Here is a 13022-nt window from a genome sequence, read left to right as displayed (position 1 = left end):
TGCTGTAGTTTTTTATTTTATTTTGTATATGACCCAATACACCCCATCCAGTTTGGCCTTATTTCTCATTTCAAGCGTTTAGGCCTATATTGTAAATTGTAATGCTACAGTATAATTCAGATAAGTACTGAAACACATAAGTTATGATGAATTCCCCCCCATCCCTGTCTCCTTGGCCTGATCTTGCTGGAGCAGGGTTGGTGAATTTGCCCTGCATGTCTCTCTCGAGTGTAGGTACATGCCACTCTGCCCGGCGACAGCCACCGTGTCGAGACAACAGAGCAAGAGCAGTCCGCAGAGGACAAGGAGCTAAAGAAAGAACGAGAGGAGGAGGAAGAGAAGGAAGAGGAGGAAAAAGAAGCAGAGACCCAGTCAACCAGCAAATGTAGAGAAGCTCCACCTCGAATCTGGATCTGTGAGGGAGGGTGAGCAGGCTATGACTGATTACATTTTAGAGTTGAAATAACACTTAAACATTTAAAGATGCAAAGCATTATTTGCTTTACATTCATAAAGACATGAGAAACTACACTCAGCCTTACAAGTTTTGCTCTATACAGTACAAGGCATGGTATTGTAAGCTACTAGTCCTTGACAGTGAGGGTATTTGGTCTCTGTGTTGTGTATGGAGAGCTGTGAAATGTTGTCGTTCCCCTCTGCAGGACATGAGGGGCTAAGGGTTGTCTGTCTGACTACACCAACAGAGCCCGTCTGTTGAGTGGCCCTTGCCAGGAAATGACCAACAACTACCCAGCTTCCTCTACTGTACCCTGTGTAGAAGTTCAGTTACACCCAACACAGTCAATGGTTCTGGTCATTCAGCTGTAGAGGGAAATAGTGGCCAATTTCATTCCCGGTTTCATTCCCATTTTAGATGGTGATTGATTGAATGAATGAGAACCTTGAGTCTATTTACATGATTTCTCTGTGCATCTGGGTTTATGTGTATCTATTTGTAGACAGAGAACAAGAGGGGCACTATTTTCAGAGTGGAAGGTGTTTGATACTAACTCTGCTTCTCTAGTAATGGGACTTATGTAGGATGTGTCAGATAGGAGAGAGAGAGCTCGCGAGCGCTCTGATTCATCTGTCTTCATTTACAGTAATCCACACAGCTAGATTGAATCACACTGTTATGAAGCAGACATAACTGAAACTCCTGAGAACACTTGGTCTCCTCCATCATATCTGTGAATATGCTACTGAGGTGCCATCTGTGTGTTCCTCTGCATCTCTCTGAGTACCGCTGGGAACCTGTTGTTGTCGTGACTCAGGTTCACAGCCTTCTTCTCATCAGTCACAACCCAGCTAGCACATAACGTTCTGAGAACCATATGTTTCTTTGAGCTTGGTGAGAGTGTGTTTGTCCAATAGTTATTTTGCATACAACCTTCCCATGACCTTCTGGGAATAGTGCAGAATAGTTGCTTGGCTTTGGAACATTCTCAGCACATTTAAGGAACTTGACAAAAAGTGTCTTTATTTTTCTTGGTATTTCATTATTTAACAACGTTTCCTAAACATTCAAACATGGTTACATTCAATTTCAATCTTGGTAATGTTCTAGGAACGTTTTCCTACTGGTTTGACATTGGGAATGTTCTCAAATAGTTCAGAGAACGTTAAGAAACAGCGTTCTTCTGTGGGAATTTCAGTAATTCGACATAATGTTTCCTACAGGTTTCCCCCTGGTTTTATTTGAAGTCATGCTCTCAAATTGTTCCGAGAACATTAAGAAAACTTTCCATAAAAACTACAAGTAAACTTTTGTAATGTTCAGAGAACATTCTAAGAATGTTATTTAAACGTCTCAGAAAGGCTTCCCATAGGGGGCACAAGTGTCCCGTCAGCATTGTCCTGTTTTTCATTTTTTCAGATGTTAAATTAAAACCCCTTAGAGTCGATTGACGCACCCGTTCGTCACACCGTGATGTCATTTTGAATAGCTACCTGTGTGTTTATGCTAGAGACTTAGTTTCTTGCAGTGGCTGCAGCTCAATCCCCCCTTTCCGCCGATATAAAGTTTCTGCCTACTTCATAACATGGGGCTTTTAAAAGCTGTGTTTTTCTAAAGTTGACAGAATCCGGACAAGGAAATCGTCACCAAATGGTCTGTAGAACCCGAACCGTTAGAGCTACAAACTAATGAGATGAAAGAGGAGACTCTCATGAACACGACAGTGTGGTTTGTTTTGCTCCACGACATCCGCAAGCTTTACGGCAGTCGTCTGAACTCTCTGACGCAGACATCCCAATTTCCAACATGTCTTCTCACAAAAGCAACTGTCCGGACCGAACCGTTTGAGCTAACTAATATATCAACAGGGGTCTTCAAATTCCAAATCAAATAGCTAAATGATCCATTTTATGACCATCCTAAAACAATTTAAAACATTAGCTTAGTAGATATTGCGATCTAAGGGCTTAGACCTAAAGGGTCTTCACGTTTTATCATAATCAATTATAAAAGATCTCTCAGCGGTATTTTTCAGAGAGGGCACACTGACTGGACCAGGCAAAGAGTACCCCCCCACCCCCCCCAAGATATGTCGCCTATTGATTCCTTCTTGATTAATAAATACAACTGTAATACAGCCACCTAACAATTTTGTGAAGTTGGCTTTAACTAGTCAGCTAAATAGGTTCCCAATCTCCCAAACTCATAACTAGCTATCAATACTAAAATTGTCAAGAGGTATGCTTAGATAACCTATACAGAAAAATAGACATTTGTGACCTAGAATAAGGCATAATGATTATGCCTCTAGATTACAGGAAAAGGCTGTAAAGGTGTTTGAAAAATGTAAAATTACAGAGCCGTCCACCAGACCACCTCTCCTCCATCCTCATGTACTTTGCGCCCCCTTACTTTGCGCCCCCTGCTCAGAACGTTAAGAAATCCTTCTTTAAAAACCACAAGAAAACTTTTGCAACATTCAGAGAATGTTCTATTAATGTTATTAAAAACGTATACAGTCCGTTCTCAGCATCAACAAAACGCTCTCTATCCTCTATCTTGTTAGGTGTGTTGGCCGCGCCCACTAATTGGCCACACATTCAGGAAGTTATTAAAAAAACTCAAAATAACCTATAATTTCCGTTCTCAGAGCGTTAATAAAAACTCCCAGGAAATCTTTCAAGGAAACAGAGTAAAACATTCTCAGAATAGGCTAAATGTTCACTTCTGTTCTCAGAACTTTTAAGTTCAGTTTTACTGGTCAGGAAATGTATTGCTTCGTTCCCACAACCAATGTGAAACCAAAAACATACATTCCCACAACTTCCAATAAGCCCAATGTGCTACCTGGGAATGACTCATCTCTCTTCCCTGCTGTGCTGTGTGGAGCTCTGAGTCCGCCAATTCCATCTGGTCGGGCCGTTGTGTGTGCGAGATGATAAGACAAAGCAGTGAACAAGAGGAAGTCAAACAATGACCTTTCAGTATGGCTACATTACGGGGGAGTGAAGGCTGAGTGAGGGAAGATTTAGTGTAGGCTGTCTCTCTGAAGATAAAGCTAGGGGCAGAATCTGTGAATGGGTGTCAGAGTAAACTATGAATTGCGTGGGTTGGTGGCCATCAATATGCCTACATGCTGTATATCAGTTCGGCATGTGGGATTTTTTGTCAGTGGGCATGTACACACACATGCATCCACACACACACACATTTGAAATACTTTATTTGAATCACATTACATCATAAAAGATTCAAACATAATTCAAACAGATGCCCATAACGGCTGAAACCGAGTGGTACCTTCTCCTCCACACAGCTAGGCGGTCCATAACTGCTGACACAGAGCAGTACCTTCTCCTCCACACAGCTAGGCGGTCCATAACAGCTGAAATAGAGCAGTACCTTCTCCACACAGCCAGTGGTGTAAAACGTACCCAATTGCCATACTTGAGTAAAAGTAAAGATGACTTAATAGAAAATGACTCAAGTAAAAGTGAATGTCACCCAGTAAAATACTACTTGAGTAAAAGTATATGGTTTTAAATATGCTTAAGTATCAAAGTAAATGTAATTGCTAAAATATGCTTAAGCATAAAAAAGGAAAAGCATAAAATTTCAAATACCTTATTTAAGCAAACCAGACAGTACCATTTTCTTGTTGTTTGAATTCACGGATAGCCAGGGGCACACTCCAACACTCAGACATATTTTACAAACGAAGCATGTATGTTTAGTGAGTCCTCATGATCAGAGGCAGTAGGGATGACGAGGGATGTTCTCTTGATAGGTATGAATTGGACCATTTTCCTGTCCTGCTAAGCATTCAAAATGTATTTTTGGGTGCCAGGGAAAATGTATGGAGTAAAACATTTTTCTTTAGGAATGTAGTGAAGTAAAAGTAGTCAAAAAATAATAATAGTAAAGTACACATATCCCCAAAAACTACTTAAATTGTACTTTAAAGTATTTTTTACTTAAGTACTTTACGCCACTGCACACAGCTAGCCTGCCCATAACGGCTGAAACAGAGCAGTACCTAGCCAGTTGTTTTGGCTACTCTTAGTCAGGCCTGCCTAATCTAAGCCTATGTAAATGGCCAAGACTGCCAAGTTTCAATGCCACCAACTTGCATTTGTATCTTAGGCTGTCCAAGCGTGATATGAGGGGCTGGTATTTAAGGAGCTTTTAAGAAAAGGCCTGCTCCATTTTTAAAATTGTTTTATTTAACCTTTATTTATTTAACTAGGCAAGTCAGTAAGAACAAATTCTTATTTACCAAAACGGCCTATGTAACAATAAAACAATGCAACAATCGACACACACACACACACACACACACACACACACACACACACACACACACACACACACACACACACACACACACACACACACACACACACACACACACACACACACACACACACACACACACACACACACACACACACAGCTGATATGGTTTCATGAAAGCTCTACATTGAACCCCTGTAAGGACATCGCAACACCTGTCTCATCCATTTAGTCAAAACATTGCTTTTAAGGCACCAAACAGTGATTAAGTTGAGAAAATGAAGCATGTTAGCTATCATTGTAATTAGCGATCATATTAATAGAAAGACGTTTTTGTTTTCTGTTTATTTGGAGCAGCTGGTCTGAGCCCAGGGTTTCCTCCCTCTCTGGTGTGTTTTTATTGGCTGGCTGTTCCAAACCCCAGCTGATGTTGCAGGCTCTCTGTGTTTGGACTGGGGCTGGGTGGTGGTGGTGTGAGAGGGTGGTGATGGGGGTTAGAGTCCCACTGCAGGGCACCCACTTCAGCTTCACACAGAGGGGCTTTTATAACCCCAAACCAGAACACCCTCCACCCCAAAAGCACACACACACACACACACACACACACACACACACACACACACACACACACACACACACACACACACACACACACACACACACACACACACACACACACACACACACACACACACACACACACGGGGGTGGACCCCCTAACCAACTGCCAGAGTGTGAGTTCACTGTGTAAGAAGGGTGTGTGCCAAGCAGATACGTCAATAAATAGAAACATTATAGCAGCTTGCAGGTGCTATATACAGTATATAGAACCAATGCTTTTATTGCAGCCATATGGACTGTGGTTTTCATCAGGGGTGGAAATGAACTCACCACTGAAAATTTGACCCGGGATTCAGATCCAAATATCTAAACTTTGGGTACTCTGTTCACTCAGGTTCCTCTCCATTCCTAGATGTTATTGAAAGAACACTAGCATCAATTCACAAGGTTTATGGTGATAGCATTACCTATACATAATAAAACAACACTAAAATATAACTAAAATTCTCTCTCTTGTCCGTCAGCTACAGGTCTAGTGAGGAGTATGTGTACGTGCGGGGTCGAGGCAGGGGCAGATATGTGTGTGAGGAGTGTGGCATCCGCTGTAAGAAGCCTAGTATGCTGCGCAAACACATCCGCCTGCACACCGACTCACGGCCCTACGTCTGCAAGCACTGCAACTTCGCCTTCAAAACAAAAGGTGAGCTATGGATGGACACAGGAATGCTGACTTACTGAGGTTACAGATAGTCACAGGACTGTGACTCTCTAGTGGGTATGGATAGGTGGATAGGTACTGAAATAGCTGCCTTATTGGGACAAGGCCTCTCTTATAAAATAGATTTTTAAGGAAAAGTGTACTGTTGATCTGCTCGGAGTTGACATCTCTGTTCATCCAATGTGTTGTTAGGGATGTCTCGTGATGGCAATGTAATGGTTCTCTGTTGTTCCAGGGAACCTCACCAAACACATGAAGTCCAAGGCCCATGGGAAGAAGTGCCATGACGGGCCAATGACTGGTTCTGAGGCTGAAGAAGGTCAGACGATGTTATGTTGTTGTGTCTACATTAAAAATATCCAATAATACTTTGTTATGTTGCCTAATTCTTACAATGACCTTTCCCCTCCCCCCCAGACTGCTCAGTCTGGCCAGAGACAGGACAGGACGAGCACCGGTACTCTGACATTAGTGAAACTGAAGCAGACGACGATGACAACGAGTATGATGATGATGATGATGATGATGGTGAAGAGGAGTCCTGGTCCCATGAAGACCCTTCCACCACCTCAACAAGCCACCTGAAGCCACCCAAACCCCCAGACCAGAACAGAACCACACCAGACTGGGACAGGACCAGACCATCTGGGTCAAGCCAGCACAGCCAGCCTCAGAGGCTGAGTCCCCAGGAGCCAAGCCTCTGTTACACTGCTGGTTCCCCCAGCAAGAAGAGAGCTCTATCCTCTCGGAGTAGGCAACTGGACCCCTGTGGTCACCGCTCCCCATTGCACTGTCCCTCACCAACTCCAGCAATATCTCCATCCCTATCCCTAACCAATCAGCTTTCTCCTGCTCACTCCCTATCCCCTAGAGCGGACCTGTCCCCTCTCCGATGCCCCTCCCCCAAGCGTTACCTCTCCCCTGTCTCCTGCCATCCCTCCCCTCCACCACTCTCATCCCTGTCTCCTAGGCATAACCTGTCCCCTGCCCCCTCCAACCCCTCCCCACCCTCCTCTCTGTCCCTGCTAGGTTGTCATGTCTCCCCCTCCCTAGAGAAACATCTGTCCCCCCTAAGAGGCCTCTCGCCTGTCAGGCCCAAGTCCCCCAGCTCCCCTTCCCCTCAGGCCACCATCCCTGCTCAACACAGAGCCTGTCTGCCCAGAGACCCATCTTCAAATCCCCACAGGGACAGACCTGCTACGGCTACAAGCTCCAAGGCAAGGCTGGTGAGTATTTCAGTCTCTCTCTGTCACCCCTAGAACACAACACAGACACACTTTGTGTCCGACCTGTGGAAGACTGCTTGGCTCTTTTATTTTTGTTGCATAATTTCATTTAATGTCTATAACGTGGGGACGGATTGGTTTGATAACCACAGTGCTGCTCACTCACCTGCGACGTGATTTGTCTCTGTTTGGTTAGCCGGTTGGGTTCAGAGATTAAATAAACCCTTTTCTACACACAAAGCAGTTCCTGTGAGGGCTAAACAGCCAAATACAAGTAAAATAAACATCCAAAACAAATATAGATACGTATGGTGGTACATTCAGGGTTATTTTAAAGTCATACCTTTATAGGAAAAGGAAGGAAGGGTAACGCTCTACTTTTATATGATTCAAACTAAACCAACAACACAAAACCTGAAAATAATGCAAGATGGTTCCCAAATAGACACAAATGTGTTTGTTCTGGGCAGTTTGTGAAAAAAATGAGTCACACACCTATCATTAGATGTCTGAGATTGTGCCATCAGCCTCTAAATGTGTGCCAATGTCTCAGTCAACTCACCTGATATAAACATGGTATGTTTCTTCACAAGTCGTGTTGGCATTGTGGTTTGGTTGCGTTGTGGTTCTAACCTTTACACCCTTCCTTCCCCTCATCCCTACCCAGCTGAAGAGCTACTCTGTTCAGGAGAACGACGAGGCGCGTCTCCCTATCCTGTCCCCCAGGACTAGACCATCCCGAGGGGGTCACGGTGGTGTCTTCAGCCACCTGCCTCTCCACTCTCAGCAGCTAGCCAGGACCCCCAAACTGATGATCCCCATTGGGGGGATCCACATGGTACAGCCCAGGACCAGTCGTCACTACAGTCTGGTGACTAGCCCTGTGGCATCACAGAACACCCCTACCCCGGCAAAGATGGACCGGTCCATGGCAGCCCAGAACACCTCTACCCAAGCAGGAATAGACTGGTCCAGGTCATCCCAGCACACTTCTACCTTAACAGGAATGGACCGGCCCATGACAGCCCAGAATCCCCCTACCCCAGCAGAGATGGACCACTCCAGGACCAGGGGAGCTGGACTGGAAGAAGGGCCACTTAGTAGGCCTTCATCGCTGAAGCACCATCAAAACCCTCTGAAAGAGGCTGCTGGGCCTAGCACAAGCATGCACACCAGCTACCAGGACAACAGGGTAGGAGAGGGAGAGGCCGGGGCCAGACTGTCAGGACCTCTCCCAGACAAGGCAGGTACGGCCCATGTACAGGTGTGCTCCATGAGACCCGAGAATCATGGGAGTTTGAGTCAAAGGGAAGAAACTAAACTACTGTTCACTGGGACAGAGCTAGGAGGCAGCTCACACAGTCCAGGCGCCCGAACGAGCACGTTGTCCAAGGGAACCACACACACAGAAAGAGATACAGAGACACACGTTAGAGGAGGAAGTGTTTTTTCAGTGACTAACCAAGGCCAAAAGATGCCATCTTCTTTCCAGACTAAACTCTGATAGGAAGGAGCACCTTTAGGGAACAGTGCAACAAACTTGTCTTGGGTACATCTGATATGGCAGCCTTTTTCCTACATAGGGGATACAGTGCCATATCAGACACAGACATGGTCTCAGCGCTAGAAGCAATTCTGCTTTTGAGACTGAAGAAGACGGAAGGAATCCAAGTAGAGCACTCAGGAGCGTACGACTTCTGACTATAATGTGTCATTATATTATGTAATTATATGAATGATATATAGATACAGTTGAAGTCGGAAGTTTACATACACCTTAGCCAAATACATTTAAACACAGTTTTTCACAATTCCTGACATTTAATCCTAGTACAAATTCCCTGCATTAGGACAGTTAGGATCACCACTATATTTTAAGAATGTGAAATGTCAGAAAAGTAGTAGAGAGAATTATTTATTTCAGCTTTCATTTCTTTCATCACATTGACAGTGGGTCAGAAGTTTACATACAGTCAATTAGTATTTGGTAGCATTGCCTTTAAATTGTTTAACTTGGGTCAAACGTTTCAGGTAGCCTTCCACAAGCTTCCCACAATAAGTTGGGTGAATTTTGGCCCATTCCTCTTGACAGAGCTGGTGTAACTGAGTCAGGTTTGTAGGCCTCCTTGCTCGCACACGCTTTTTCAGTTCTGCCCACAAATTTTCTTTGGGATTGAGGTCAGCGCTTTGTGATGGCCACTCCAATACCTTGACTTTGTTGTCCTTAAGCCATTTTGCCACAACTTTGGAAGTATGCTTGGGGTCATTGTCCATTTGGAAGACCCATTTGCGACCAAGCTTTAACTTCCTGACTGATGTCTTCAGATGTTGTTTCAATATATCCACATAATTTTCCTTTCTCATGATCCCATCTATTTTGTTTAGTGCACCAGACTCTCCTGCAGCAAAGCACCCCACGACATGATGCTGCCACCCCCGTGCTTCACGGTTGGGATGGTGATCTTCGGCTTGCAAGCCTTCCCCTTTTCCTCCAAACGTAACAATGGTCATTATAGCCAAACAGTTCTATTTTTGTTTCATCAGACCAGAGGACATTTCTCCAAAAAGTACGTTCTTTGTCCCCATATGCAGTTGCAAACCGTAGTCTGGCTTTTTTATGATGGTTTTGGCGCAGTGGCTTCTTCCTTGCTGAGAAGCCTTTCAGGTTATGTCGATATAGGACTTGTTTTTCTGTGGATATAGATACTTTTGTACCTGTTTCCTCCAGCATCTTCACAAGGTCCTTTGCTGTTCTGGGATTGATTTGCACTTTTTGCACCAAAGCATGTTCATCTCTAGGAGACAGAATGTATCTCCTTCCTGAGCGGTATGACGGATGCGTGGTCCCATGGTGTTGATACTTGCGTACTATTGTTTGTAGAGATGAATGTGGTACCTTCAGGAGTTTGGAAATTGCTCCCAAGGATGAACCAGACTTGTGGAGGTTTACAATTTTTTGCTGAGGTCTTGGCTGATTTCTTTTGATTTTCCCCTGATGTCAAGCAAAGAGGCACTGAGTTTGAAGGTATGCCTTGAAATACATCCACAGGTACACCTCCAATTGACTCAAATTATGTCAATTAGACTATCAGAAGCTTCTAAAGCCATGACATAATTTTCTGGAATTTCCCAAGCTGTTTAAAGGCACAGTCAACTTAGTGTATGTAAACTTCTGACCCACTGGAATTGTGATACAGTGAAATATAAGTGAAATAATCTGTCTGTAAACAATTGTTGGAAAAATGACTTGTGTCATGCACAAAATAGATGTCCTAACTGACTTGCCAAAACTATAGTTTGTTTACAAGAAGTTTGTGGAGTGGTTAAAAAACGAGTTGTAATGACTCCAACTTAAGTGTATGTAAACATCCGACTTCAACTGTATGTTGAATATGCAGTATATGTTTTGCAATCTTTTTTTAACCTCTTCTTTTGTTTGATGTCATTGATGTTAATTTATTATTGATGTGCTCTTATGCAATTCTGTACTATCCTCTGTGAGAGCTGGAATGAAATGTAGATGATAAAGATTTTATTTAGTTCAACTCTCCCCTCATTGACACCTTTGATAACTCTAATACATTATACTACCCTTGCTGTGTTAATACTGTATGATGTACAGGTGTAGGATCTTAATTTGACCTATATTGTCTCAGATAAATAATCCTCCAGCAACAGGATTTGAACGTTTAGACCATAATGTTGCATGATCGGTTGCTTGATCGGTGGTTAGGCTATTAGCTGGCCAAAAATAGGCTACGAGAAAAGTGCAATACCATTATTATAACCGTGTATTAGTGTGGGTTTTCAGTGAATTCATGTAAATCACAAAGCTCATCTGCATTTCCTGTGGTGCAGGAAAATTCTCAGCAACAAAAAGAGTGGTCAAATTAAGATCCTACACAGGTACGATCAAATAGAAAGGTACTATAAATCTTCTCACCCTGACCAGTATTTTGAAGTGCAATTTCTGTAAAGATTGTGGCTTGAAATGTCATTGTTAATGACTGTGATTATTTTTTATTTAATGTTAAGTTGGAATCCTTAATGGTGAAACAGCCACGTCCGTTTGCGATATTACAACAATAAAGAAGTGACTGCAAACAATGTACACTTTTTTTTTCTTCAGTCGGTACATCGTTGGACGCGCGCTAGAACGGTGGAATATGTCCTGCATGTTCTTTTACCACGCTGTGCGACGCTCGCCGCTTTGCTTCGTCAACAAAACAAAGCAACGACAGTGGCGCCGTTTCGCCACTACGGATTCCATCTTTAAAGATTGCTCTTTAAAAAAAATATGTTATATGTTTGTTTTGAAGAATCAGGGTCAGAATAATATCTTATTTTCTACTATCTTGTTGAGACAAAATATTGGAATAATAATACGCATCCGTGGTAGAAAAGCTTACTGCACTCATTGGATAGTCATAAATGTATCTTGTTTTGATCATCAGCTGTTCATGGTGCAGTCTATATTTATTGTCATGAATACAGTAATAACAGGTCGTTTTTATAAAGGAGGCAGTTTCCATATTTGTCATGTTCATGTATTTTGCCATTAAAACTCGTTTTTACAGATTTATAATGAAATTGTGTCCCTGTGTATATTTTCTTTCAACCTAAACATTTTGGTTCTGTGTAATTCATAGGTAGATCACACAACAGTACTACCGTTTTCTTGAATTATATATCGCCACCTTGTGGCTGCTAGTGTTAGTCACTCACTCGTCTAGTACATTTGTATAGTTGAGTCATTCAGCAGACGCTCTCATCCAGAGCAATTTACAGTTAGTGCTTCAAGATAGTTAGGTGGGACAACCACATATCACAGTCAGACAGTCAGATACTATTCATGTACAATGCCATGGAGCAATTCAAACCCTTTATAAGTTTCTATCTGCAACCCTCCAAACGTTGTCGTCTACTGAGTGTTCTATCACTCTATCCCAAATTGACCCCTGTAGTTTACTTCTTCTTTAGCTATATCAAATCACATTGTATTTATAAAGCCCTTCCTACATCAGCCGATGTCACAAAGTGCTGTACAGAAACCCAGCCTAAAACCCCAAACAGACGTAGAAGGTGTAGAAGCACAGTGGCCAGGAAACACTCCCTAGAAAGGCCAGAACCTAGGAAGAAACCTAGAGAGGAACTATATGACGTACTATGTAACCAATATGGCAATAGTGCCACCTTAAATGACAAGCTATATTGCTCTGCCCTATCTGCTTCTCTCAGGGTCTATGGGCTTGCCTTGGGATAATGACTCAACTGCTATTAGCACCTACCCCCTTTAAGCAATAAGTACCGAGGTGTGGTATATGGTCAATATACCACGGCTAAGGGCTGTTCTTATGCAGAGTGCCTGGACACAGCCCTTAGCCGTGGTATATTGGCCATATATCACAAACCCCCGAGGTGCCTTATTGCTATTATAAACTGGTTACCAACGTAATTAGAGCAGTAAATAAAAATGTTTTGTCATACCCTGGAGTTACTTGGGTGTTTTCAGGCTGTTTCTTTCTCACTATGAGGACATTGTCTCTGTCAGCCACTAGATGTCACTAACATCAAGCCACTGGAGACCGATGCTCGGGACTGCAGTTTGCTGAAAACGATGACATCATGTAGTTAAGATATTAGTCATCCGTCCCTACTTTATTTCCACCAGAAATTGACATAAAGCATAACTGACATGATTATACATTTCCAATTATTTCAGCCATGCTTGCATTTCAATCTACATATTCCCAATGTAATTTGTTCT

At 43.0% G+C, this 13022-nt stretch overlaps 1 protein-coding gene across 5 annotated transcripts in view; it reads left to right on the top strand.

Annotated features, from left to right (window-relative positions):
* The window catches only part of LOC129820030 (transcription factor HIVEP3-like), a 38413-nt gene extending 26568 nt beyond the window's left edge, over window positions 1–11845 (top strand). For 4 of the 5 annotated variants that reach the window (XM_055876834.1, XM_055876835.1, XM_055876832.1 and 1 more), the window contains 5 exons: window positions 235–425; window positions 5836–6011; window positions 6265–6348; window positions 6447–7255; window positions 7923–11845. In XM_055876834.1, coding sequence (XP_055732809.1) covers window positions 235–425; window positions 5836–6011; window positions 6265–6348; window positions 6447–7255; window positions 7923–8759 — 2097 coding nt within the window. In that variant the 3' untranslated portion in view covers window positions 8760–11845. The remainder of the gene's footprint in view (window positions 1–234; window positions 426–5835; window positions 6012–6264; window positions 6349–6446; window positions 7256–7922) is intronic. The other variant, XM_055876836.1, reaches the window with a different exon arrangement.
* The last annotated feature ends 1177 nt before the right edge of the window (window positions 11846–13022 follow it).

The sequence above is a fragment of the Salvelinus fontinalis genome, chromosome 22, assembly GCF_029448725.1.
Source record: "Salvelinus fontinalis isolate EN_2023a chromosome 22, ASM2944872v1, whole genome shotgun sequence".
Lineage (NCBI taxonomy): Eukaryota > Metazoa > Chordata > Actinopteri > Salmoniformes > Salmonidae > Salvelinus > Salvelinus fontinalis.
This window is presented reverse-complemented; position numbering and strand designations above follow the sequence as displayed.